The sequence below is a fragment of the Trachinotus anak genome, unplaced genomic scaffold (genome assembly GCF_046630095.1).
Source record: "Trachinotus anak isolate AG129_WGS33_773 ecotype Australia unplaced genomic scaffold, CSIRO_AGI_Tana_v1 ptg000021l, whole genome shotgun sequence".
Lineage (NCBI taxonomy): Eukaryota > Metazoa > Chordata > Actinopteri > Carangiformes > Carangidae > Trachinotus > Trachinotus anak.
In genome coordinates, this window is record NW_027273872.1 from 12812929 (window position 1) to 12840841 (window position 27913).

At 42.0% G+C, this 27913-nt stretch overlaps 2 protein-coding genes across 4 annotated transcripts in view; both read right to left on the reverse strand.

The window, feature by feature from the left end:
* Positions 1-637: 637 nt before the first annotated feature.
* LOC139605816 (ubiquitin-conjugating enzyme E2 2-like) lies at positions 638-15203 on the reverse strand. 2 transcript variants are annotated; one of them, XM_071457623.1, is made up of 8 exons: positions 14833-15158; positions 7595-7658; positions 7442-7473; positions 6394-6471; positions 5575-5680; positions 4011-4104; positions 3104-3154; positions 638-1252 (listed from the first exon to the last, which is right to left on the reverse strand). In XM_071457623.1, the coding sequence occupies exons 1-7, from the start codon at positions 14854-14856 to the stop codon at positions 3106-3108; spliced, it is 447 nt and encodes a 148-aa protein (XP_071313724.1). In that variant the 5' UTR covers positions 14857-15158; the 3' UTR covers positions 638-1252; positions 3104-3105. The 2 variants fall into 2 exon arrangements, with proteins under 2 accessions (XP_071313724.1, XP_071313725.1); XM_071457624.1 differs by lacking the exon at positions 3104-3154 and having other exon boundaries at positions 14833-15203.
* A 1186-nt stretch (positions 15204-16389) lies between these two features.
* The window catches only part of nfkb1 (nuclear factor of kappa light polypeptide gene enhancer in B-cells 1), a 32994-nt gene continuing 21470 nt past the window's right edge, over positions 16390-27913 (reverse strand). For both annotated transcript variants that reach the window (XM_071506645.1, XM_071506646.1), the window contains 19 exons: positions 27576-27727; positions 27312-27475; positions 26904-27062; positions 25468-25572; positions 23626-23717; positions 22945-23083; positions 22202-22351; positions 21539-21649; positions 21097-21276; positions 20816-20945; positions 20453-20567; positions 19761-19962; positions 19454-19623; positions 19214-19316; positions 18932-19071; positions 18385-18454; positions 17890-18053; positions 17662-17794; positions 16390-17545 (listed from right to left, as the gene is read on the reverse strand). In XM_071506645.1, coding sequence (XP_071362746.1) covers positions 17451-17545; positions 17662-17794; positions 17890-18053; positions 18385-18454; positions 18932-19071; positions 19214-19316; positions 19454-19623; positions 19761-19962; positions 20453-20567; positions 20816-20945; positions 21097-21276; positions 21539-21649; positions 22202-22351; positions 22945-23083; positions 23626-23717; positions 25468-25572; positions 26904-27062; positions 27312-27475; positions 27576-27727 — 2574 coding nt within the window. In that variant the 3' untranslated portion in view covers positions 16390-17450. The remainder of the gene's footprint in view (positions 17546-17661; positions 17795-17889; positions 18054-18384; positions 18455-18931; positions 19072-19213; positions 19317-19453; positions 19624-19760; positions 19963-20452; positions 20568-20815; positions 20946-21096; positions 21277-21538; positions 21650-22201; positions 22352-22944; positions 23084-23625; positions 23718-25467; positions 25573-26903; positions 27063-27311; positions 27476-27575; positions 27728-27913) is intronic.

Genomic DNA, 27913 nt, shown 5'->3' on the forward strand with positions numbered 1-27913 from the left:
GCTTTGCTTCATGCACTGTAAATTTTACTCACTCATTTTAAAAGTTTATTGGAAACTGCCTGCATACAAAACTTATTCACATACATCCAACTATGGAGGTGGTGCAAACACAATAGAACCAACCTCAACCCAGACCAGATATGTCAACTGCTGGGCCTCTGCCTAAACACCACCTATTTCCAGAACAACTGGGGGGGGGCTCTCCATGTTCTCCAGCAGGGAGGTTTTCTTCTGCTGCCACTGGAGATGGTCACTCTCTAGTTTTTGTTCCTTCTTGTGCAGTGTTTCTTTGAGGTGCCTGTTCTCTTCCTCAAGGAAGGTTTTCTGTTGCAGGGAACGGAGGCGCTCTGTCTGCAGCAGATCCTCTGCCTGATCCCATCTCCACTCTCAGTTCTTCCAGCTGGACACACTGAGAAACTTGGGATCTTTCCACATTCTTCTTTGCATCCCAGTCCTGGAAAACTGGTCACCACCTTCTCAGGTGTTCAAGGTGACAGATGAAACCATTGAATACCTGGGACTGACTGAAATGAGTTTCAACACACATTTATGATCAAGCTACAATAATTAATACTGCAGGGCGATGCCATGTCTGACCACACAGTTTAGAAGAAAATAAAGACAGTGCAACACAAAATTGCAATTTGTTCAACTTTATTGAGAAAAAAAACCAAGACAGAGCTATTAGTTGATCGATCAGCCGTCAAGAGCTTGAGTTTCATCTTCAGTGCAAAAAGAGGAGAACAGTGTTGTGGATGACGGATGAACTAACGGCTCGTCTCTAAAAACAAAAGAAACAAAAAAGACACAACAACAGAACAAACCCAAAGAAAAGCTGACGTGGAGAATCTGTTCTCAGCAGCACAGGAACCAATCACTGACATGCATTAAATTATTATTATATATTCATCTTCTCCTGCAAGTTTATTTATTGTAACAGGTCTCTCTTCAGGCGGTTTACAGTGAGTCCGCTCTGGTTTGTGGGTTTTGTTTTGCAGTTGGCACATTCACAGCTCAGAGTCCTCAGCCCTTCACTTGTTTTCAGAAAGCAGAGAAAAAGGGCAGATCAAGGATTTAAAAAGCATTAAAATTGAGGATGGGGAGAAAACAATGAACAAATTGCTGTTATTGTCTGATGAGAGGGGGCGTGGCCACATGAGGAAATCAAACAGTTTATTCCAGCAGTTAGGAAGAGGAGGAGGAGGATCACATGGCGTATTTCTGGGTCCAGTCCTGAGCTGTCTTGTTGTACCTGCAGATAAAAAAAAGCACAGGTGAGAACCGTCAGGTGGAAGCACACTGCAGGACGATGCCATGCCTGACCACACAGTTTATAGTCTAGGCCACAAGTATGTGGACAGATCGACTAGATCAATAGTCTGAGTTTTAATCTGAGTAGGTTTACGTCAGTGTAGGAAGAACTGTGTGGGAGAAAAGAGGCCAAAGTAACTGGACAGATCCACAAGGTCAACAATAATCATTAAATATTTAGTGTAAAATCCTTCGCAGTCAGTGTCTGAAGTCTCTGAGCCTCAGACATCAGACTCTGTCTCCTCCCTGGTGATTCTCTCCCACAGCTTCACTGCAGCTCCTTCAGCTCTTCTTGTTGTGTGGTCTCTGTCTTTAGTCTGGTCTTCAGCAGGTGGACTGAGATCAGGTGACTAACTCGACCAGGATCACTGTCCTGTTGAGTGATGTGATGTCGACCAGTTAGTTTTCATGGACCATCATCACTAAAGTGGCTTGCCAGCTCCACTGGAGCCAAAACAGAACCAGCACCATGTTTGACAGGAGGTGGAGACTTTGGGTCCTAAGCTAATTTTTGTCTCAGTTCATAGATCTTTAGCTGCAGGACTCCAGGACTGTGTGTTTCTGGGGTTTGTATCTTGTGCTGAGGCCTCTGAGGTTCTGGTCATGAAGTCATCTATTGATCGTTGACAAGGAAACATGTCACCTAGAGAGTTCCTGACCTCCTTTCAGTCATAAAGAGGTTTTTTCTTCATCATGAAAATGATCTTTCATCCATACAGACTTGTTCTCCTCAGTCGACCTTTATTCTCCTGTGAATACCTGATTTCTTAGAAACCAACAACCTTTGACATCCGATTCATTTTTGCTGTTTTGAACCTCATCATCATCATCATCACCATCATTTTCTTCTTCACTGTTAGTCTTCTCTTCACTCCCCAGTCTAAATGAAACTCTTTGATCTCCTTCACCTCTGAGTCTGAGCTTCTTTGTCCATGACCCAACAGTGAAATGACTCAGCTGCAAAGAGACATTTAGTGGCCGAGTATTCTGTCACCATTAAAGCCTAAACTTTAGATTCAGATTCAGAAAATTCAGTTAACAGTTCACTAGATGCTGTGGTAAAAGCCTCTTTTCTCCCACACAGTTCTGTCTACACTGACTGATGCCTGCTCAGACTTGACACTTTAATGTAGTGTCTATTATTGTGTGTCCACATACTTATGGTCGGGACTGATACGCAGTCTTCACACAACCTCCAGAGAGACGATCACATCAGCAGCAGCCTGCTTCATAAAAACATTTTATCTGATTTATTCCAGTTTGTTTCACTGTCGTTTGCTTGTGTTTTGACTTTTAACAGACATCACCATGGTTACACATCACAGCCTCTAACTTAAGTACAATGTTTTTATCGCTGATACACATTATGAACTAAACCTCCACAGTAATTGTTGGTGCAGATTCTTTATTCAAGACGACAGCTTTAACAGAAACAGTCTTGACACTGACTGAACTCTGTGGCGCCTTCAGGTTCATCAGTGTGACTGTAGTCAGTTTAACTGGCTACCACAGCTGAGTGGAGCTTCAGGTTAGTTCTAGTTTAAGAAAATATTTTGGAGACAAAAACCAGGACCAGATGTGAGACACCTGTTCTGTTTGATTGTGACAGAAGCAGAGAGTCTCCAGGTGTTTTCTCACTGAGCAATGCTGCATGCAAGTAACAAACAGAGCAGCAGTGTTTGTGTTGGGAGCCATGCTTTGCATCAACGTGCTTTAGGTTTTACACGACATGTTCCTGACAGAAGGCGGGAGGCAGCAGGCGGCTCAGTGAGGACCTGAGCTCAGCTCTTACCCTCACAGCATGGCATACTTCTCTGTCCACTCCCTGGCTAGTCTGTTATACCTGAGACCAATGAGCAGGACACCAGGGTTAAGACCCTCCACGCTGCTGCTTCAACACACATTCTACTATGTGTTCATGTGCAGGTTTCTAATGCAGAGTGGATCAAGGTTTCACTGCCTCTATAGTCTCAGCCTCCAGAGAAACACTGAAATTATTAAACATTGGACGTGTTCATCCTGTTCAAAGTTAATTCAGAGGATCTGTTGATGGTCTACAGTTTGTTCACAGACCTCCTGTTGCTGTTTAACCTGCTCCATGAAGACGTGGGGTGATGGGCATCATCATCACAGACAAAGCACAAACTTCCCTGTTCAGTATATAACAAGGAGTAAATACATTTAATTATAAATAAATAAATTATGATGCAACTCTGACTATAATTCCTCAGTTTATTTTATTTTTAAAATCAAGAAAAGTCAGGTGAGGGATCAGGTCTGGCGTGGGTTTGTAAAAGTGGACTCCTGCAGGACTCTAACAGGGTCTGTTCTGTAGATGGTGATCCAGTCTGTGTCCAGCTCCAGGTCAGGTACAAATATAGATTTATATTGATTTACTGGTTCAGCCAGTGGGTGAAACTGACCACACAACTATCAGCTGACTGACGGTCACTTTTCATCATTAATTCATGTAGTTTAGTTTAACTGTGTGGCTCCAGGCTGCTAACACACACATCACACCTGAGCTAACAACAGATGAACCCGTCCCATCCGTAATGACAGGTAAGTTGTCAGGACTGATGTGAGCCTTTACTGGTGTGGGTTTGTAAAATGGTTTTGTGCAGGTCTCCAACAGAGTCTGTTGTGTAGATGGAGACTGAGTCTGTGCTGCAGAGTTTGTGTCACAGGTGTGAACTCACCTTACAGGGTCTGTTTTGTAGATGCGGGCGATCTCTGGCACTAGCGGGTCGTCGGGGTTTGGGTCACATAACAGAGAACAAATGGACAAAAGGACTGTGGAGAGGAAACAGCAGGTCAGAGAGGTCTGAGAGAGGAACTGACTTTACTGCAACAATCAATCTTTAGTTTTACATTTACTCTTTTATCCAAAGCGACTGACAGTGAGGAGATCCTGGTCTAAGTGTGAGTACTGCATCTATTTAATAAGACAAAGTGCAGGGAGATCAGGTAAAGAATGAAACTAAAGTGTATAATAATTTTACAGTTAATTAGCAGTTAGCTGGTTGACAAGTAATTAGCATAACCTGTCATATTCTACTTTTATACCTTTTGTAGCCTCAACAACAAAATAGCTTGAAACACAACAATTACACACCAAAAAAAAAAAAAAAAACTTTTGATGAAGCTCTAAACAAAACCTACCAACTTCCATAAAATCTGCAGCTTGTAAAATAATGAGTTTCAGGTATTACAGTGTTTTTATAGAGGTGATATGACAAAAAAAATAAAAAGTAAACATTTAGCTACATGATTAAAATCTTTGTAAACTATAAAATATGATGATGATTGTTTTTATGATGGACTCATGCAGAGTCTGTTGAATTTCAAAATGTCCAGTGTTAATGTCTCCAGATAAACACTTTCCACTGGCTGTTTTTTTTTTTTTTTACTTGTGGAATATTTCTTTCATTTTAAAACTAAAACAATCTGCATTCATACAAGTCTTTTAGCTCCATATCAGAAATTATCTCCGTCCACACCAACACACCTGAAAACACATATCACATGACCATTCACGTACACTGGGCTGTGCAAGCTGGTGTAAACAGGAGGCATATTGTCTACTCTGCAGTTGGTTAGTTATAGTAAATCCTCTGACCATTTCTGTCCGTCCAGGCTACAACACAACCCTGAAGTTTTAGACTTAAACGGAACCAGCAGCGTTTCTGAAAGTCTCTGTTTTAGAGGTTTGAAAACTTGGAATAGTGTGGATCAAATGTAGCAGAAGAGATCTGTTAAAAACTAAAATGTAGTCGTGTGGACGTAGCCTTATAAACCATAAAGTCTTCATGTGAAGTGAAATTGTATTTACAGGCCTGTCCATTAACATCAAAGTAAACATTTGTATGATTTTAAGCTGTAAAAATTAGCTGCATCTCCAAGACAAATCCATAAGAATAACTTTGTTCTGTTTCAGATCTAACAATCTACACGTGAAACAACTGACTCAGCAACGTTTCCTTCTCTCTCTCTACCGTTCCCTTTTTTCAGTGTTTTATTTATTTTGTTTGTTTTGCTCAGTCGCTGGTCATGATTTTTCATGATCCTCATGTAAGATAACACTGTTGGACGCCCTGGTGGCTGACCTGGTAGAGCGTGTACCACAAAAGCTTGATTCTGACTTCAGCACCCCGGGTTCAAGTCCGACCCGTAGCCCTTTGCTGCATGTCATCCACTCTCTCTCTCTCACTGTAGCTATCCAAAAAAAAAAGAAAAAAACACTGCTGACATGATGTTTCTTACCTTTAGAGATAGTTAATGCTGGAGACCACTGTGATCTCAATATATCCAAGCAGATGCTGCCATTACTGTTAATATTTGGATGATAAATTCTGGTTGTGAAGGCGACCTGATGGAGGAAACAGGAGAACAGAACAGAGAGAGTTTATCTGTGTGATCAAGACTTGACACAACAACAAATACATAAACAAACATTTTGCTTTCCTGGTTTTAAATTTTACAGCCCCTTTAAGTGGCTCAGCTCAACCTGTGTGTTCCTACAAATGTTTCTTCATTTACCAGAAGACATTTTCAATTTCCTTTTGACAGGTTAACCCCCATTCCTCTCTGAGCACAGGCCCATACATGAAGAACCCAAAATAAAAAGGTCAATGTTCTGGTCGGTCTCCTCTGAAAGGAAACGCTTTACACTTACAATCAAACAGAATGAAGACAAGACCCTGAAGTTACAGAGGCACACACATGGTGGAAATTGAGTGTTTTTGTTTAGTTTTTTTTCTTTGAGTCACGTGTTTCATTTGGAATTCAGAGAGTTTGTGGTGAGAAGACTTGGACAGATGTTGTAGTTACATGAGGATCCTGAATGTTTTGCACAGACGGAATCGGGAGACAACGAGATTTCTAACAATATAGAACTTATCAGGCGTGTGTGAAAACTGGGTCTGGTACAGACTGAAACCACCTGAAGTAGCACCAAGGCTAAAGTGTCCCGGAGCGGGATGAAGGATTTTAAGAGGTTCAACAAAAAACTGTATCTTAAAGCAACAGAAGACTTGACAGATAAAGATTCAGAAACACCAGTGAGACGAGGCATTCACTGACCTTGGGTGGTTTGAAGGGATAATCTGTAGGGAAATGAATAGTCAGGAAAAATACTCCGCCCTGGTAGGGACTATCAGGCTGCAGCAGGAAGACAGACACAACACAGGTCACACATTTATACATCAACACTGACTGTGATCACTGCAGCTCCTATTGTAATAACTGTAGTAATAACAATAAGCAGGGATATGCAGGATACATTTCTGGCTGATATGAAAAAATAAACTCCTATTATTGTTGATATTTTGGAATTTAAGTCTGATCATGTTGAAGATTGATGCTCTGTGTCTCTGCCAGTTTGCACAAGAAACTATTATCTAAAATCTTCACAGTTGTACAGATCAATGTGTGATGACATTTGGAGACTTTACTTCAAAAACTGTTGGAAACGTTGACTTTATGTCATATTTTACTATAGTAGACGACAGTGTTTATTAGTGCAAAAATAATGGGGACAGAACGAGAATTTAGCAAACACCTGTTGAACAAGCAGAACACAAACTAGTTATTATGAACAAGCTAACTGTGGGTAAGAGTGGAGCCAAATAAGCTTTGAGTCTGAAAATGAGTTTTTATAAACTGTGAGGCTGAGACAAGCTCCTCCTCTTTCTCTTTATCAGCAGGAAGAAGAGGAAGAGACCATGAACGACGATTCAGTCCAAGAGCTCAACTATTTATCTGTACATGGATTTCATAGCTTATACATGCTCATTAAAAAGAAGGTAAGGTCTGGTTTTAATTAGTCTGTATATTTAAGAAAATAATACCGATTACCGAATAATTGATCTTTTCTTTATTCTAGAGATGGCTCTTAGAAATATACACACACACACACACACACACACACACACACACACACACACACACACACACACACACACACACACACACACACACACACGTACAATGTTAGAAAAATGGGACTGAATTTGAATTTGTGTTGTATCTTTTTGTGTCACAGTCAAATCAATAAACTGCTTCATATGCAAGCAAATTAAACTAAAACTATGATTAATTGAATTTAACACTGCAGCAGTTTGATACTTACAGGCCCCATTATAGTAGCTTGCCAATGAAACACTGGAGAAAAGGAAAAGAAACACAGGAAGGTTAATGAAGTACACTTCCTGTGTCATTATGACAACAAATTGACAGGCAGGCCGAGTGTCCGCATGTGTAAAGAAAACTAAGACGATCTTACTGTCTTCACCGACTGGCCCGGCCGAGCACTGAGCCGGAGGATCTCTGGACAGATCGGTCAGCTCCTGCAGGTGGAGAGAGGAGAGAGAGAGAGAGAGACACACAACCATTTCACTACAGAAACAAGACATTGGACCATACTGAAGAAACAACAGTAACATGATGTATATTTGCATCAGATTTATTGTTAGAGACTTTTCAATTACTCAATGACATGGTGGCGAATGAGAAATCCATCCTGTCATTTCAATCTGTCACTTAAAGAGATTTGAAGCCTGGAAGTCGACTTACAACAACCTGTACAGCTGCAAACATCTATATCACACTTTTTCATGGAAATGTTATTATTATTCCTCTTTTGAAAACCAAAAAAAACTTTGTTTCATCAGCTGGACAAACAGGTGTCACTGAGCCAACAGCAGATCATGTTGATGTCTGAGCAGCTAATACAACTTTGACCAACCTGCACAAACAGCAGCAGGAAATAAATTATCTAATAATATATGTCCGTGCCTGCTGCTGTCACTGTTTTGCATTTTGTTTCCTGTTTGAAATCATTGCCAGGTGTGACACACACCCACACACACACACCCCCACACCCAACTACTTCCTTCAGCTGCAGTGTGCAGCAGCTGATCTGATCTAACAGGGGGAGAGGTGAACTGTCACAGTGCTACACCTGCTCCATCAAAAGTGGAAGAATCCAACTTCTACAGCTCATTGTGGGTGGATTAAGGATTTCTAAAATAATAATAAAAAGAACCTCTTAGTCTTTTTATTATTTAATGTTTAATGTTAAGATTTACAAATTACAAAGAGAAGCATTTGTAAATTTTATCCTCAAAATACTTCTGACGAAGGTTTAGAGAGGTGGAAAGATTAGGATGATCAATAAATCGTGATGCTAATCAAGATCAGTGTGCAGGATATTCTTCTTTTCAAGTCTGAATTTTATCCATAAAATACACTTCATTTTTCAGTTAGGTGCAAATTCAGTCAGGGCTCTGGTTTGAGTTCTAATACATGAAGGGGGTACATAGAGTTTCACTGAAAATGAAATACAACCTTAATTAAAAATGAAGTTTATTTTATGGTGTCAGTTAACTGATGGCTGATTAATGCTATTTGCTTTATTTAGCCTTAAATCAAATGGACTATGCATTAAAAATACAATATATTACTCCCTTCGTTAAGTGTGAGTGATAACTATAGGACTTTGGAGATGCTGTGTGTAAGGACGTCACAAGTCAATGTCAGTGTGTCTCATCAGACCATACATAAAGTGCATGGTGTTGCTACAGAGACGGCCTACAAGTCACATTCTACAGATGTAAGGGAACATCCTTGTTTGGTACAAGACCAAACAAAAATCACGCCATCATTTTTATATTTTTTTAAATTAAAATTAAATGAAAAAATGACTATTCCAACTAAAATCATGACTCATATTGCAATATCTGCCAAAATAATTGCAATATGATTTTTTTTTTTTTTTTTTTGCATATCGTTCAGGTTACAAACGTAACAGTGTATTTCCATTTTAGGTACTGAAGGTAGGTGCTGGAGATGTGATTATTCTGGGACTGATGAAGGCTCTGTAATGACCCTACAAAGGTTCTTGTCTGACGTCCAACGCAGTTAAACAGTGAGCGGTCTGAGTGATCAGGACTCCAGACAGTCAGAGGAGGAAATGAGAAGGTTTTAGAGAAGTGGTTTATATAAGAAAAACACAGAGATTGACAAGACCTGAAATATGCTGAAACAACCATCACACGTTTTATTGGGTTTGATGGATGTTTTGCTCCCACTTCCTCTGAAGAATTTTAACTCAAGAGGGCTTTAAAACAGCCAACACAGGCTATATGTACAGTGATAGGTTTTAGTTTGAAAACACAACACTTTTGCTATGTTTGCACCTGGCACACTAGTCTGGAGTTTTCAAGCCTATAAAACAGAGACTTTTGGAAACTGTGGTTTTTTTTCAGTCTGGTTGTTTCAGAAACGATGACGCAGACAGCCAGTTTGCTGCCCGATCTCTATCAGTCACGACGAGTCCTACCCTGATTTGTTCACAGTACCATTACATGACCCATTCTCCAGAAGAAACCGACGACTCCCAGTCTATGTTTTCCGCCGCCATAACTGCCTTATACTCATGTTACTGTCACTAACAGTTCCACGTCACCATTGGTTCAAGCAAATAAATCTCTGATCTTTTCACCTTTGCTGTTTCCCATTCATAGTATTTTCGGCAACTAACCAACTGCAGAGTCGACTATCTGCTTCCTTTTTACACTGGCACACACATGCCCAGTGTACGTGAATGGGCATGTGGTAAGTGTTTTCAGTTAGTATGGACAGAGCTTATTCTGATACAGAGCTAAAACACTTGCCTGGAGGGGGATCATTTTAGTTTTGAAATAAAAATGTGTTCGTGTTGATGTGGCCTCCATAACTGTGGTGGGTCGAGTTAATCTGTTGATTAATCGGCTGATTATTTCCTTGATTAATTGTTCAGCCCGAGTCTATTTAAACTTTTTCTGTTTTTTTAACTGAAAAAGTTCTTCAGTTATCAACAACATCTGCAGATTACTTTTCTAGCAATCAACTAATTGATAAATCTACTAATTATTTCAGCTGTACTCTGCAACAACTGTAAAATCATGAGTGAACAGTTTTTTTGGTTACCACAAAATCCAACAGAGTGAGACATCTTCTGTCTGGCTGACTGCAGCAGTTAATCTTTATTCATATAATATCAATAATTCAGGCTGATCGACTTCATAGTTTTAATCAGGACCTTCAGTATTTGGGTCAAGTAGCTTAGGAAAAATAAGATTTACAGCTGTAATTTCAATATATTAGAAAATGTTTAATCGGCGTGTCAGTAAAAATGAGGATCTAATCAGAAAATCAGCTCATACTCAATATTTATATTAACGGATTAAAATCAGGTAAAAAATAAATTACCTGTGCCCCAAAAAGTTTACTTCAAGCTTTATAAAAAAAAAAAAAAACTGAGCTGATTAGTTGATTAATCAATTAGGTGACTGCCAGAAAGTTAATAATTGTCAGGATTCCCATCTTTTCTTTGTCTATTGTGAACTTTCTTTGAAATCTGACTGTTGTTGGACAAAAAGAGAAACTGTGACTGTGATGTCATATTTTGCACTTTTCTGATGTTTTACAGATCAATCTATCAATTGATTATAGAAAAAAGTATTTATTTATATTATATATATACAAATCACAAATTTTTAGAGGATCCACTGATAATGATTAGACTGAGCTTTGGGAAGTAAAACTGACTTTGTTCCGTTTTTCTCTAAATCAATAATTAAAATAATTGTTTTTTGCAGTTATTACCACTGATTCAGTTACAAGTTTGATCCTTGACACACATGTGTGACGAGACAACTGGTTGCCAAATCCCCAACTGTTCTTTTTGATGTTCAATTCATCATTTCAGTCAGCAAAATTTAAAATGAAAAAAAAAAGGTTCTATAATTTTCAAATGTCTCCGATTTGCTGCTTCCATCTGGAGACTTCACCATGGACATCTTTCACCATTCTTGACATTTAATTGACCAAATAATTGATAGGAAAAACATTTATCAGCTCAGTAAAAAATAAGTAAATAAATAAATAACTTCAGCACAAATACATTTATTTTAAAAACCAAACTTGAGCCTGTAACGACAGCAGCCTGGTCATGAAGTCTTATCTGCTGTGTGAATGCAGCACTAAAAACACACGGGCCAGTATTGATGTGTAAGCAGCAGGTCTATTTTTACTCCTCGAGTCGGGTGGACAGCAGAGTCCAGAGGCCAGATCAGGATATAACCACAAGGGGAGAAAACACACGGCTGCTTATAGGACGAGGGGTTAGTATTTCCAGCCTGCAGGCCTCCCTGAAGCCAAACTGGCTGTGTGCGTTGGTATGTGACATACAGGCACGGCACGCTCAGCTCATCTTTCAGATTTGACTGATTCTGGGAGGCTAGAAAACAGTCAAGCAGCAACGAAGCTTTCAGATCCGGCCGGTCAGGAATTCAGAGCCTGACGGTGACAGAAGCAGCTGGGAGAGCAGACGTTAACGCTGGTTTAAAAGCTCACAGACTCTTGGTGGTGTTTTTAAAATGTTTCAGTGGTTTTTCAATTAATTCACTGAAAATTCAATCTTATGTTCCACTAAATAAATCCACTGGAAAATCAATCGCTGCTTCTTTTTGACTTCTGAGGAGACATGCCATGACCACACTTACATTTTTAGTGAATTTGAGGGAAAGTAAGAAGTCACAGTCAACAGTATTTCATTCAGAAATATAAATATAGACCATGACCACTACTTTTTTCTATTTAAAGCTGTAATGATTGGTCCAATGACAGAAAATTAATCTATTGACTATTTTGTAATTGAATTATCTCAAGTCAAGTCATTTTTTGAAGTAAAATGTGAAATATTTACTGTTTCTACCTTCTCTTAATGTGAGGATTTGCTGTTTTTTTTTGTCACACATGATCATAAACTTAACATGTTTGGGTTCTGGACTGCTGTTCAGTCAAACCAAGATGTCTGAAGACATCATCTTGGGATGTGGGAAACTGTGACGTTTGACGATTAATCAAAAAATAATCAGCAGATTAATCGTTAGTTGCAGCCCTGATCCTTTTCATGAGTTTCTGCTGTGCAAATTTAAAAAGTGATTCGAGCTGACAGAATGTTTGGACACTAAAACATCCTGCGAACCAGAGACTGAAACAGACTTTGTAGCATTTTAATCAATTTTGGTTTTGATTGACATGTTCACTGGTATGCAGCAAACAAAAAAATTCAGTAAACTGGGTGAAGAACAAACAGAATCATTTTTAAAAAGCAGGTCACATCAAACCTGTCTACCTGTCCCTCTGACACATATTGGACTTCATGCATCACTTTGACTTAATTACACTTGTATTTTGCATTTAAGTGACTGAATTTATTTGATCATTTCTTAAACGTTGCACAAGACTACAAAACTTTAATTACCCTTATTTTATTGTAAAGTACTTTGAGCTCCATTTCTTGTATGAAAAGTGCTCTATAAATTTAAAGTTTATTATTATTATTTTAATTATTGTTATTACATTACTCACTGAATCGTGTCTGAAAAAAATTCAGTTTGTTTTTTTTGCTTCCATAGTGAGCAAAGTACAACAAAAAGCATCTTGTGACTCCTGAACATTTCAGCAGGAAAAACTGTTCAAACTGCCCTGACAGCATATTGAGACATTAAGTAACAACTTGGTCTTTAGAGAGCTAGTCCCACACTTTCAACATTTTATTTTTATATTAATCAATTAATAAGTTGGTTCAACAGTCAAAACTTAATAACTTCAGTGAACTACTAGCAAAGACAAACAGAAGCAGCAAACCCCCCTCACAACAGAGCAGCTGAAACCAGTGAACTTGAATATCACAACAGTTGCTTTTTTGTCAATCCACTAATTGATTAATTGACTTTTTGTTACCAGCCAATCAAAAAAAAAAAACAACACAATGGAGATAAGAACATCACAATAAATAAACTGTAGACCTGCAGCGATTAGTCAATTCATCAATTAGTCAAAAGAAAATCAATCTGCAATTATTTTGTCAATCAGTTATTCAGCCAAAACATTTGGTGGTTGAAGCCTCTCAGACCTGAAGATTTACAGCTCGTCTTAGTTATTTATGACAGTATATTAAATCTCTTTGGGTTTTTGACTGTTGGTGTGAAAAATTAAGCAATTTAAGGAGGTCACTTACAAATATATGATGACCATTTTTCACTTCCTTTTTACACTTATTAGACTAAACAAATAAGTGATGAATCGAGTCAATAATCATCTGTTTAATCAATTAGGAAAATGATTATTACTTGCAGGCCTGATGAACTGTAAGTTACCACAGGCTGGAATCAAGTCCTGGGTCACGTTCTGAGTAATTTTTGTTTATTCTTCCTGCAGACATGTCCTGTTGAAAACAACATTTAGTGAAGATTCCTTTTTAATGTTTGTGCGACAGCTTGAAAAACTAGGATCAACTATCCAAACTTCATTAAATAAATGGTACTCAGGTAAGGGTTTCTGCAGCGTCCCATTTAAGAAGTTTTAAGACTACAGAGGATGACACTTAATACCTGAACCCATGTAGGATTACTGAACAGGCCTTAAAAACCACAAGGGTCAGAGGGCCTTGGGGCCAGAGCTTCTGTATGAGGTGTCTTAATATTTCTCGTTTGGAGGCCACAGAAGTCAATAGGAAAACCCAAAGAGACACATAACCACCACAAAAAAGAATCAAAACAATCACATGGAGACACAAGAGGATCACACACAACTGGGATCCTGTATATGAGGGGCGGGGGACCTTTAACTTGCCTATGCTCAGGGGCCCACTGTCTCATAATCTGTCCATGTCTGGAGGACAATAAACAGAAAACTGATGGATGAATTCACCATGTAAAAAATCATTTGTGGACTAAACTTTTTGCTCAAATCATCACTTGTGTTTTATGAATCAGTGAGCTTCCCTGACAACATAACTTACACCTAATGTGGCGGTCTGTGGCAGCAAGGCAAAAATATTCAAGAGTTTAAAATACTCTCAGAGGGAAATGCATTCAATACATTGAGACCTGCACCAGTATCGTTTTAGTATTGGTACCCAACATGTCACCCAGACCAGTATAAATGAAAATAATAATAAATGCATATAATAAATAAAAATTTAATGGCTCTAAAGTTAAAGAGGAACTTCAGACAGAGTGAAAGTGACAGTGAATAACCTCAGGTTTAGTGAAGAGGTGTTTTTTTTGTTTTTCCCATCTACAGTGAGTTAGATTAAAGCAGAATATGTGAGTTAAAGGCCCGTCAGACTGAAGCTAAAGCTAACACCAGGTCACTCAACTAAACCATTGTTTGATCCGAAGCCTTACACAGCCGCCGCGGGGGTGGGGGTCTCTGTCTAAAACCTGCCTTTAAGTACCGCTGATTAACATAAACGCAAAAAAAAAAACACTCAAGTTTAAAATGCCGACAAGCTGGCATCGCATACCAAACACCAGCCAATAATTTGACGATTTTATGTCAATCGTTGTGTCATCGGCAGCAGCTAAGAACGAGCTAGCGAGTTAGCAAACAAGCTAACAGCACACAAACACCCGCTAGAGGTTATTCTAATTCTGATTAAATGAGGAAAACATGATAGTATCTTACCTTGGAAATTCGTTTTAAAGCCATTGTGTCTGGTTAAGGGACCGGCTGTCGAGGAGGAGGTGAAGAAGGAGGAGGAGGAGGAGGAGGAGGAGGGCAGGCCAGCTAGGTGACGCTAACTAACGAGCATCTAGGACTTTGCTAGCTTTTGTTGCGCTAAGCTAGCTAGCTGGGCTACACATACGTCGATAAACTACAACCGTTTCGCTTAAACTTCGCTTTATTCGCCGAATGCAGCTCAGTCTGGAGACTGACTCCCCACCACGTCAGCCCCGACTTCAGGCTGACACTCAAATAACGGGACCGACCGCAGCAGCTCAAAATGTCTTCCGTCACACAGCTGTCAGAGCACCGGGAGCAGGAGGTCTCACTCTGACGCTGTTTCAAGACACCGAAAAATGACATCCAAGAACATGGTGGGAGCACGGCCGGGTTAACCTGCTGAGGGGCCCCGGGGAAAAAACTTGCTGTTGGGCCCCTATTGACCCCGACTGTACATGTCAGTTTCATGTTTCCTCAGACACCAACCAGAGCTCTAAAGCTGAAATTATTAGTTGATTTATCATTTAGTTGATTCACAAAAATTCTGATAATTTATTAATCATTTAAGGTGCTTTTTAAATACAAAAAATTAATACCAGCCCCTCCAATGTGAATTTTTGACAGTTTCTCTGATGGCAAACTCAACATGTCTATGTTTGTGACTGTCAGAAAAAAAAAACCCAACCATCTCAATAAGTTGACTTGCACTCCTGGTAATAACAATGGGCACTTTTCACTATTTTCTTAATATTATAATTTTAGTCTGTTATTTTTCTTTTCCCTTTTTAGGAATTCACATTTCTTATTCCTGGGCCCCAGAACAGAAATTTAATAACTTAGTGTTAAGTTGACTGTAAGACTACGTATTACATACTACATATTAGTTAATTGTACACAAAAGCGATTTAGTTTAGTCCCATCATGTTTGTGTTGAAAACCAATTACTATGCATTCACAAAGGATGCAGTGCTATTTGTTTAAGTACCAGATGGCTCCTATGAAATTTCTGATTTTCTAAGGTAATGCAACTACTGTTCCTACAGTGGCAAATTTGGTGTGTGAAGGTTAAACTGATTTTAATGACTGATCCCCAGACTGGCAGGATTAAATCTGGATGGGAAAAATGAAAGAACGACGCTTATTCAAATCCTCATCGACTCCACAGCCCACACCCCCACCAAGGCCCTTAACCCTAAGCAGCTGCGATCCTGTAAGAGAGACCTCGCCTCTCAGGGAAACCACCCTTAATAAATACATTTAAAATGTGGATTACACATAAATAAAATAGCTTAAAATAGAAATATTCCAGTAACTTGAGTAAATGTATCTGGTTCATTAAAAATACTTTACTAATTTAAAATCTCCGTAACTTGCTTAAACAGTGAATGTGTCGTGACAGTGAAGAAAGTGAAAACCAGCAAAACCTCATGTGTAAATCAAAGTTAATCTAATTCATTAACTGGACAGTTTTTATATTCATGCGAAAACCCCTGAACACAAACAACAGACTCAAATATATTTAAAAAAAAACAAAATTTTATTTAAAAAACAACAACAGACCAGTTCAGAGCTGACGGTGAACTGTACAGTGCTGGGTGGACACATAAATATCATCTGCTGGATAAACAAGCTTCAGATTCACACAAGAAAACACACAAACTCCTCACAGCTCTGGACTATACGTCCCACAATGCCTTGGGTTATGTAATAATTTCTTTTGATGAAGCTAGGCTACGTTTCCCACGAGCTTCCCCGCCTCAGTCAGACGAGCAGAAACTGGGCCTTAAAATTAAAAAACACTAAATAGATAAAACTCATTAACACGCACATTTAAAGGAGAGTTTCAGATGTTTCCATCATGATTAATATCATATTCTGCGAATCATATTAAAACATTGGAAACAGCCTGAACTGTCCTTTAAGGTGGATCAGCCTCTTTACAATCATTTCCATGTGAATAGCACCGCCCCCCTCAGACACCGCTCGTCTGTCTGTGCACAAACAAAGCCTCACTGCCGAAAACCCTCAAATCAGAACCAGCAGAGCACTGATCCAGAACCAGGCCCAGAGACCAGTTCAGTGTGTTCAAATCCAAACTTTTTCTACGATGTGACGTCTGCAAGTTCATGTTTGTCTCCACTGAGAAGCCGAGTCCTGGGTTTAACTGGTGAATCATCCCTTTAAATCGACAGTGAGCCAAATGTGCATTCTTTGGTTGAACAGCTGGAGTGTAGTGTGGGCTGAGAGATGGTGACAACATCTGCTTCTTTTCTTTCTATAAAATATTTTTAGTTTGTGACTTTTTGTCTTCACACTTTACAAACATGTTTTTCCTGCTTCATCAGTTAAAGTTAAAACAGTTCGACACATAGAATTAAAATGATGAGAAACTTTCAGCCCAGAAACTCATGAAGAAGAGACGACCTTTCTTCTGGAGGACAAACGCAGCTCCGTCCCAATGGAAGGATGATAAGGATGATGATGATGATGATGATGATGATGATGATGATGATGATGATGATGGATGGTTGATTGTGCTTCCTCTGTTGAGATGACCTGGAGGCGGAGCCATCAGGTTGTTACGCTGTGGAAAGCTCCACCCCGCTGTCACAAACGCCGCTGTCGATCCGAACGTCCACCTTCAGATCCTGAACCTGAGCGCACAAGGATTCGCCTGCAGAGAGAAACCACATCTGACTGACTCGTTGTCATGGCGACATCTAGAAACTCAACTGGCTGGCTCAAGGTCAGAGCTGACAGAGGGAATAAACAGTCATGTGATTTGCTCACCGGTCGTCTCATTGGTTGTCTGTGTTTCGTTGGCGTTGGAGTGACGCAGCGCTTCCTCCAGGATGCTCAGCGCTTTGCAGTCTCCCACTGACCTGAGGCCAGCCAGCAGATCGCTGACTGTCCCACCTGAGACCTGCAGGACAGAAACCAACAGGGGTCAAAAGGGGGACGAGGAGAAGAGAGGTCACCAGAGTCCAGCGATGGAGAGCTGGTGCTGGTGTGTGTTACCTCATAGCTGTCCAGCAGTGTCTTGGCTGGGGAGGGGCTCAGTCTGAAAGCCGTGTTGAGGATCCCAAGACCCAGACCGTGAGCCAGATTTTCCCAGCATCCTTCACTCTCCAGAGCGCGACACACCTCCTGCTTCACCTCCACATCCAGGATCGCCAGGTCGCCTATACACACACACACACACACACACACACAGTCCAGGTTTTCCGTAGTTATCAGCTGAAGATTTAATCTGATTGTTGTTGGTTTATTCTGACTTGTTTTTTTTTTCTCTTTTATATGAATGACTTTTATTTTGTGTGCTGTAAAACTTCAGATTAGGTGTCTCATGTAGTTTGTGAACTTTTACCTTAAACAGAAAAAATGATCAGTTCAGATAAAATCAGGACTTTAAGGCCTGAAGTCTTTCAGACGTCCTCACAGAGAGGTCACAGCACAAAAGATTGTACGTCAGTGTGCGAGTGATGAAGAGACGAGGATGAGAATGGAGCTCACCTTGTGGAGGGCTGAAGGCTCTGTGAGGAGACTTTGGTTCATACTCTTTACCGTTGAGAAGCTCCAGCACCTGCGAACACAGACTCACCATCATGTAGAAGCTGTTTCTCAGTTCAGTTCAGTTCACCTGCTCTGCCTTCCAGTGGTCAACAGCTGGTAACGCTGGTTTTACCATCAAACAAAGCTTTTAGAGTAAAACTAATGATTTATCAAGAATAGAAGACTGTGTGACTGTGGTCACAAGTGTTGCACCCGTGACCACACCCAGCTGTGATGTCACCGGGTCTGGCAGTACACCTGTACATCACTGCAGCCAGGTGAGAAGTTACGACCTGTTCCTGGACTTTTTACCTTCTCGTGGCCAAAAAAGTTTTTCTGCATAAAATAAATGTAATGAAGGATTTATAGACACATTTCCTAAAGACAATCTATAACAAATATTTTCTAATAATTGTTATTAGTTGATCAGGTTGTTTGAAAATAAACTTGTCACTTTTCCCTGGTGGACAAACTTCCACCCACCCACCAGGTGTCTGAAGCCGTGTACCTGTGAGGTGGAGGCCATGTTGAGTGGAGTCGTTCCTGGGATGTAACCTTCGTCTTCGTCCTCATCCTCCCTCTCTTCATTGCAGCACTCCTCCTCTCTGAAGAACAGCGGCTCAAAGTTTTCTTTATGAGGGTCTGCACCTGAAAACAGGAAGAGACGAGAGGATGGCGTTATGGAGAAGAGAGTGTGTGTGTGTGTGTGTGTGTGTGTGTGTGTGTGTGTGTGTACATCAGTCGTAATGGCGCATCATTACACCTCAGAGTACAAGTGTGTGTTTCCTACCTGCAGCCATGAGGAGAGCTGTGAGCTTGACAGAGCCCCTCCCAGCAGCAATGTGGAGGGGGGTGGAGCCATTAAATGTGCAGCAGTCCACCTTGGCGTTTCCCTGACGACAGAAACCACACACGAACACACATTGTTAGATTTGCAATGTGTGTTTGTGCTTTGTCGAGAGAAGCTAACAGGTGGGTGTCAAAAAAGACACCTGTGATTGGGCACTCAGTCCACCCAGTCTGTCTGTACCTCCAGCAGCAGGCAGCCGGCCAGCGACACGTTGTCAGCCTCTGTGGCGAGGTGGAGCGCAGTCCGTCCACAGCTACGCTCCTGAGCCTCTACATTGGCCCCGCCCTCCAGGAGCTCCCGGAGAGAGGACAGCTGATTGGTCAGGACTGCCAGGTGGATCGCACACAGGCCTGGTATCCATGGAAACAAACAAGGAGACAAATTGTCAAACATTCGATTTTCCTGTTTGTGTGTGTGTATGTGTGTGTATCTGGGTGTGTTAACTTGCTGTGTGTGTGTGTGTGTGTGTGTGTGTGTGTGTGTGTACCTGCTGTGTTGCTGAGGTCCAGCAGTCCTCTCATCTCTCTGTGTTGTAGTAAAAACTGGACCATCCCTCCTCCTTCCTGCTGGGCAGCTAGGTGGAGCACTGTGTTACCATGACGATCTGTCAGAGTTGGGTCGGCTCCGGCCAATAGCAGCGCCTCCACCGCCCTCCTCTGCTGGGTGATCACCGCCAGGTGCAAAGGAGTCTGGGACACAGAATAGGTGGGGTCACAGACGGTGAACACACTCTGCTGCTGGTACACATGAGTTCAGCTCTGAGCAGGTAAATGCTCTTCTGTCCCGCCCTCTCAGCTCACCTGTCCACTGTCACTAAGTTTATGTTCATCTCACTTGAATCCTTCCTCTCAGTCAGGTGGTAGAGACAGATTCAAGCTCACCTCAGCAGACTCCAGGTGTTTCACAGAGCTGCTCAGGTGAGGGGTCATAACAGTGTCCACTCACATCCTCTGATGTGAGCCGTTCATGTTTGTGTGTCTGTGTGTCTCTCAGTCATGATTATGATTTGGATGTTGATGTGATGTTGCGGCATCACTGCTCTCTCAACTACTGTGTCTTTTTTTCTTTCTTCCTAACTAGGAAGCTCCCTTCACCCCTAACTAGGGCGTTTCTTTGCTCCCTCCATAGAAAACGTCCTTCCTGCTCTGAAGAGAAAGTGGAGTTTTAGTTGTTGTGTACCTGGTACAGGTGGTTCCTCATGTTGAGCACTTCCTCTCCAGGCAGAGCAGAGACGACCTGAGTCAGACTCTTCAGTGCCTCCTGCTGGCTGTGGAGAACCGCCAGATGGAGTCCACTGAGAGGAGAAACATGAAACAGATAGAAAGAGATGTTTGGAGAAAAACAAACTGTCATATTATTTTCTATAAAATATTTACTGGGTTCTGAATTCAAAAACATAAAACTCCTGAGGCCCGTTAAAGTCTTTAGTTTCAGTGTTTGTCTTTTGTCTGTCTTCTGTTTGTTCTCTGTTCTCTGTATGTTGCCTGTATGTTCTCTGTATGTTCTCTGTCTGTTCTCCGTGTGTTCTCTGTGTGTACTGACGTGTCTCCGTCCTCGTCCTGTGCAGTCATCAGGGGGCGCTGTGGAGCCAGCAGGTACGCTGAGTCACCTGTTACCGAGTACTGAAAGAGAGCCTCCAACTGTCTGCTGGTCACCTGAGACAACGGCTCATCTGGATCACACACACACACACACACACACACACACACACACACACTCATGATTAAAGCATACACTCAGGATGTGGGGTAAATAAACAGCTGCAGCAGAGTTAGTGCTGCAGGGCCGGGCCTCTCTGCATCACGGCAGTCCTGGATGTGTACCTGTGTCTGGTTCTGGCTTCACACTGACCCCTCCCTCCTCGGTGCTCTCCCCGACCTCCGTGCCTGTTGTCTGGGCTGAATCCTGCAGCACAGCCCCGGACCCCGAATCATTGTCTGGGTTGCAATCGTCATCGTCATCGTCATCGCCATCGCCATCATCTGCTGCGTTGGCCTGAGAGGCTTTAACACAACATTCGCTTTGAGTTTTCTTTTCTTAGATAAAATCTTTATGTTTTACCTTTAACAATAAACATCATTGTTTTGGTTTAATATAAAAGTATCAGTTCCATCACACAGTCCTGAAACCTGCTGCTGACTCTTCCAGAGTCCTGCATTTCTACATTTATCATCTGCTTTTTTCTTCTCTCCTCAGGGACATTCAATCTTTGTTAAATGTGGACTGAACTTAAATAAAACATGATATTGTTGTGTAATTTCTCACCGTGTTTGATGCCTCCTCCTCCTCCTCCTCCAAGACCAGCTGAGTATCCTGTGGAGAACCCTCCTCCTCCTCCTCCCCCGTAGTTATAGGTAGTGAAACCCTGGAAGTAACCTGGTGAACAAATCAAACGCACCCAGACCACCATCAGTCTCAAAAGATTTGAACAGACTGGAGCATGAAGCCCTGTTAACTTCAGGTTACCAGACACTACCACACACTAATGATCTGCAAACACTCAAATGTTCATCACTATATGACACTTTAGGCATTTTAACTTGTTTTCACAGAATCAGTTTGTTTTCGTGTCTGACTGACAGCAGACAGCTGGTACAGATGGTAACAGATGCTTTGTGGCTGAAGAATAATTTATGTTTTAAATGTTTACATTTTTTAACAACATCACAATTCTTAACTTGTGGTTAGCAGTACAACAGCTGGAGTACAACACACTGGTCAAACTGCAGCAGTGAGCCCAGATTAAATCTGTTTCCTCCTCGTTCAGTTGTTTAACAACAGAAACAGAAAATAAAACGTTAGCATTAAAACACAGAGAGGTGACAACAGAGCAGGAGACTGACTGCTTTGTTGTGTGTGTGTGTGTGTGTTTATTTTGTCTTTTTTTAATCAGATTTCCAGGTGTGTTGTAAACCCTGCTGACTTTACCTCCTCCTCCTGCAGAGCCAGGACCACCTCCTGCTGCTGGACCTCCTCCTCCTCCTCCTCCTCGGTACAGACCTCCTCCTCCTCCATGTCCGCTGAAGTCCTGGAAGTTGGGAAGTGTCTTCTGCCTCTTCCTCTGCACTTCCTCCTTGTCTGAACACACACAGACACACACACACAGGCACATGTGTATGAGCTTGTGCACAGGTGAGCGGCCTGATACCAGAACAGTGTGTTCACATGTTTACATTTCCCCTGCAGACAGGAATCGGCCACTAGATCAACCTGGTCAAACATCTCATCTCTTTATGTGAGCTTCTTCCGTTAAATTAAGACTCAGCAGGAGGTAGTGTTTACCTGTCATGATGTTTGACCTGTGACAGTCATGTTCTACTGGAGCATGAATAACCTGAGCTCGAGGACACTGTAGATGGTTCAGACACACTGTCTACCAGGCAGCAGCAGCTTCAGTCTTTATACTACCACCAACAAGCTCCACCAATAACATTCATTTATAGACTATAAATCTCCATCAGCGCTCCTCACCTGTAAACCTGCCTCACCTTTAGAAGGTTTTACAGACTGAAAAAGTTGTAATCAATAAAAAATATTAAATCCAACCTCATGTCGTTTCTCTTCTTCTGTTCTGTTGTCAGCTTAGACAAAAACATAAAGTAAAAGATTGAGGATTGAGGATATCCTCATTGTCCAATCACAGACCAGACAGCAGGCCAACAAATCCTCACCTATGATCTGAGGGTGGTAGGTGAAGGGTTTGGGCTCGCTGGTCTCGTTGTCAGACTTCCTCTTCAGCTGCACGAACACGGACGTCGGCTTCTGCAGGTTCAGGTCTCGATACTTCGGAGTCTTGAAGACGATGGCGAACTGACGGCAGAGAAAAAAAGGTTACCGTGGAAACATTTTACCTGCTGATACTGTTACTACTGATGGTACCACAGCTCTGCTGTTGTGCTTGCTAACAGGCTTAAAGGCATTTTTATTATTCTTCAGTTACTAAGCTAGAACTAAATGTTTCCTCTCAGATGTGAAGATTATTAGAGAATAAAACAAAATACAGTTCTTTAACTATTCCTTAGCTATTCGATGTTATGAGAACTTATATATAATAAATATATATACACACACACACACACACACGCACACACACACACAATATAATATAAATGAAGCAAGGTGACAGCACAGTCTTAATAAAGTGGTGTTAAGAAGTTCACTTAATGAATCTGAGTCTCTGAGCAGTATCCAGAGCTACTAATGTCTAACAACTGCTGTGCTGCTGTTTGTTCCACCCCAACATCTGTTGGCCCTGGAGCAGCTGCTCTGATTAAACTCAGTCATCGGTCCTGCTTGTTACTGATGTTGTGACTCAGGTATAAACAGAGGCTCTGCTGCCTCCTCACACTCACCTGTCTGTGGACGTCTGTGGGAGAGAAATCTCCCAGAGCCTCCCAGGTCAGCCCCGTGTCGTCTTCCTCATAGAACCGAACCTGGATATCATCTATGTGCACGCACACACACACACACACACACAGAAAGAACTGTTATCAACAGGTCTGATAACATCTGGTCTGACTCATCCAGATGTTCCTGGACAGAGGTGTTCTGCACCATTTTGTTTCCTGTCAGGGGATGATGATGTCCGTCTGTGTGGATTCATCTATCACTCGTCTGTCTCTCAGAACACACACACTATCAAACAGTCCTCGGACACACAGGTACCATGAATCACTTTATTCGTGGTTCATATGAGGTCACTTCTCAGTAACTCTTCCTCCTCTGTCACATGACCACGTTCGCAGCTGTAGGTAAACCCAGACCTGACAGAACCAGGTGATTATCCAGTCTCACTGAGACCAGATAATCCAGAGCCAGACTAATTTGAACTGGCTCCGTGGTCCAGGCGTCAGACCAACTGCTGGTTTTCTGCCAGCAGCCTCAAAACAAAGAAGAAGACAAAGCAGGAAAAAAAAAAACATCATCATCATCTCTTCCTCCTGAGGGATTTACATATCGGAGGGGGATTTCCTGGAGCTGGACTTCCTCCAGATGAACAAAACCTGAAAACTGCTCCAGGAAAAACTTCAGTGTTCAGAGTCACAGCTGTAACGGATCAGCTTCACCGCTTTTAAATTAGGCGTCAGAAAAACAACCTGAGTCTGAGGAAACACGACAGGTCTTTAGTCTGAAAATATCAAGTTCACATTTCTCATTACTTCATGGACAAAACAACCAATTGATAAAATGAAGAAGACGTGTTGTTATGGTTCAACCTGATTGAGGTTTAAATCTGTGTTAAATCTCGAGACTCTCAGCGAGGGCGGGACTGGACTGTGGTTTGCTGCGGCAGGAGGACTGATGCTGTCTGGCTGCAGTGACAGAAAAATCTTTGATCAAACTCTTGTTGCCTCATTAGCTCTGTCAGCTCCTGCTCCACAGTAGCCTGGTCCATCTGGTCTGACTGCACCTTGACTCTGATCCTCTGTCATCAACACAAGTGAAAGTGATCTACTGAGAAACATGGAGGGAGCTCCTGCCTCCACAACCTGCTTTCATTTATTTGTATCTCTTCTTTATTGTTGTGCACAGTCTCAGCTCTGAGTCTGTTTACAGCCTGTGTGGAGGTGAGGGGTCTTTAACAAGTCTGGGTCAACACTAATGGAGATGATTAACCAAAACAAACTATGAACTAATGATTCTATCTGTTTTGTTTAACCTTTGACCTTTCTGCTGCTAAAGTTAACGTTAAAGTGAACAGGTGATAAACCTCTCCACAGATCAGATTCTTTTCAGTCACTTTTTAAAAACTAATCCAGGTAAATCACAACAGAGTGAACAACCGTTGACTCTGTGATGACTTTTTTTTAAATGTTCAGTCCAAATTCTGTGAGCGGATCTGACAGTCAAAAACAAGCTGTTTTAATATTTAGACTGTGGTGGTTAACAAAGAACAGTAAGATACTGATAACAGACCATCCAGCAGGTGGTGCTGCTGGCTGATAACCACACCTCCTACACCCATCACTTTACTGTGAGGGACTGTTCATGTCCAAGCTGACATGAAGTGAAAAAGCTTTGCAGCAGATTCTCATCACTTTACAGGGACCAGAGGAGAAAAATGAATCATGATGAGTCACATCTTTTGGTTAATCAGTGAGTCGAGGGTTTTTATGGAAACAGATAAATTCCCCCCTGACCTGACCTGACCTGACCTGATCTGACCTGATCTGACCTGACCTGACCCACCTCACCTTTCTGGACTTTGTCGCAGAGCAGGTAGACCTCCTCTCCACCGGTCACACAGCCGGCGGTTCGATCCATCCTCACGATCTTCAGGTTGGAGGCGTTTGGAGCCTCTGAGGGAGGAAACAAATGGAGAAAGCAGGTCAGTGACAGACTCAGCCATCATGAAAGTCTGAGGGGACCCAGACACTAAATGCATCATCTAAATGCATCATCTGATGTCATACAATGTATTTTACTGTGATTGAGTCTGGCAGAGGTCCAGCTGACTCCTCACAAATGTGCCAACATGTCTTACATGGACACGTGATCTCTGCTGCTTTATGTCTTTTCACGTCTTGACCCAGGTTAAAGAGGCGCAGAAATCTTTCTTCAGTTACACTGGATGGATTTATATTTTGTGTGTCAGTGCAACCTGCTCCCGGCAGCACACACCCCTCCCTCTGACGGATGATACATCTGTGGCCAGTAAGTAAGACAATTAAATTATTGTTCTGATAAAGGAAGATAATAATGTCCAATAATGTGGTTGTGTGGTTTTTGGAGCCAAAGTTGTGGTGGTTAATTAGTCTGATTAATTAGGTGATCGCATTTCATTAAGACGATGCTTCCTCAGATAAAATTCATACAGATTTGTATGAAAATGAAGGGCTCTGTGAGTTTTTCCTGATAGACGGTCTGAGGACTGAAATGTAATCTTAATGAGATGCGTTCAGGTGATGGACAGTATGCAGGATTTTTTAGTTTTCTCCTCTGGTCTGGAGTATTGGATCTGACACACTTCTCCCTAAGTCTCAGTGTCAAACCAAAATTTTTTTCTCTAATCTACATTTCATTTAACTTGGACTAATCCTTTCCTCATTGACAGAAGGAGCTTGAGGAGTTCCTGGAGTTTCTTCAAGGACTCCTGGAATCTTCTCAAGGATTCAAAGAATTTTTGCAAGTTGACAGTTCAAAATGTGGCTCTGAAACTCCATCCTCAGCTTAAACTGGAGAAGATGAGCTCAGTCTGTCCACACGTCTCTGTGGAAACAGAGAACAACAATCTGAAGCTTGTGTCTGGATCTTGGTGTGTTGTGTGTTGGTAAACCGAAAGTGCTGAACTGATCCTGCAGCGATGAAGTCAGTCCTCTGAGAGGAAGCTGCAGCATACGGAAACCAAGGCAGCAGGAAGAGGGAAATGAAACCAGGCGGTCTGACACGACTTCACAACAGCCCTCCGATATCAGAGTCTGATCACAACTGAATGATGTAAGATGCAGAAACATTGAGGGTCAGAGAATCTTCCTCCAAACCTGTTCACTGTCACCATCATCGTCCTCATCTCCAGGACCGGCAGGGTTTGTGGGTGCAGAGAGACAGAGGTGTGATTCATCATGATAATCAGAGTTAGCGTGTCGGAGTTGGGTCAGTCAGTGAGTGTGTGTTGTGTGTTTGGACTCACTGCTGTCGTAGATCGGTTCAGACACGACAGGTTCCAGTCGTCTGGAGAAACCTCCATCGCTGTCAGGGAGGAACGCTGTGAACATGAGCCGCACCACGCTCAGGTCCATCTCTTTAGCCTGAAGAGACGCCGCACTGCTGATCAGACTGCGCTGGTGTTCTGCAACACAACACAACACAAGGCACACTTAAATTCATCTGACAACAACGTGACAATCAGACAGACACACAGGATCCTGAATCATATCTATAAATACACTGAAAAAATATATTGTCACACACACACACACACACACACACACACACACACACACACACACACACAAACACACACGATAGGACAAAAACCATCCTCACTGTCAAGACCTGACATCTTCACAAAGACAAACACACATTCCGGAGGACTGACCGTGGAGTTCTCGGGGGACTCGGACCTCGGCCTGCAGGGCGTCGATCTCAGGGTGGATGCAGACTCCACAGTTGTATCCCATCCTGACGGCCTCCAGCATCCTCTCCTCCAGAGTCTTCGCCACATTCTTCTTGGTCACGTGGAGGATCCCGAGGTTCGGGAAACTGACAGGTGCAAAAACATATTTGCTATTACTGGGTGGTCGTGTGTGTGTGTGTGTGTGTGTGTGTGTGTGTGTGTGTGTGTGTGTGCGTGTGTGCAGACCTGATGCTGGAGTCTTTGGGCTGCAGGTCTGCAATGCAGATCCCTTTGTCACACTGTTTTCCCACCAGACTGTGGGCGTGAAGCTGAGGGACGGGGGTCAGTGCTGTCACAAGCTGGACCACCACCCGTGCCGGACCCTGATAGTTACAGATCTGTAACACACACATGGAGTAAAAACATTTGAACCAGTTTAACCACCCATCACTGCAGGCCTTCAGGCAGACACAACCTGACACAATCTGAGCACAGTCCCGGTTCCACTGTGGGTCCATGTCAGGGACCTCAGGGTTCAGGGTCCAGATAAACATTTTGTTTACCTTATGTGACAGATTCAGTGG

What these genes read in the sequence shown, in the direction of transcription:
- LOC139605816 (XM_071457623.1), bottom strand. Translation starts at nt 14,856, where the DNA reads ATGGCTTTAAAACGAATTTCCAAG. An exon ending in CGGGCCAGTCGGTGAAGACA is followed by an intron (nt 7,474 to 7,594) that starts GTAAGATCGTCT and finishes CCTTTTCTCCAG; the next exon opens with TGTTTCATTGGCAAGCTACT. An exon ending in AAGCTACTATAATGGGGCCT is followed by an intron (nt 6,472 to 7,441) that starts GTAAGTATCAAA and finishes TTCCTGCTGCAG; the next exon opens with CCTGATAGTCCCTACCAGGG.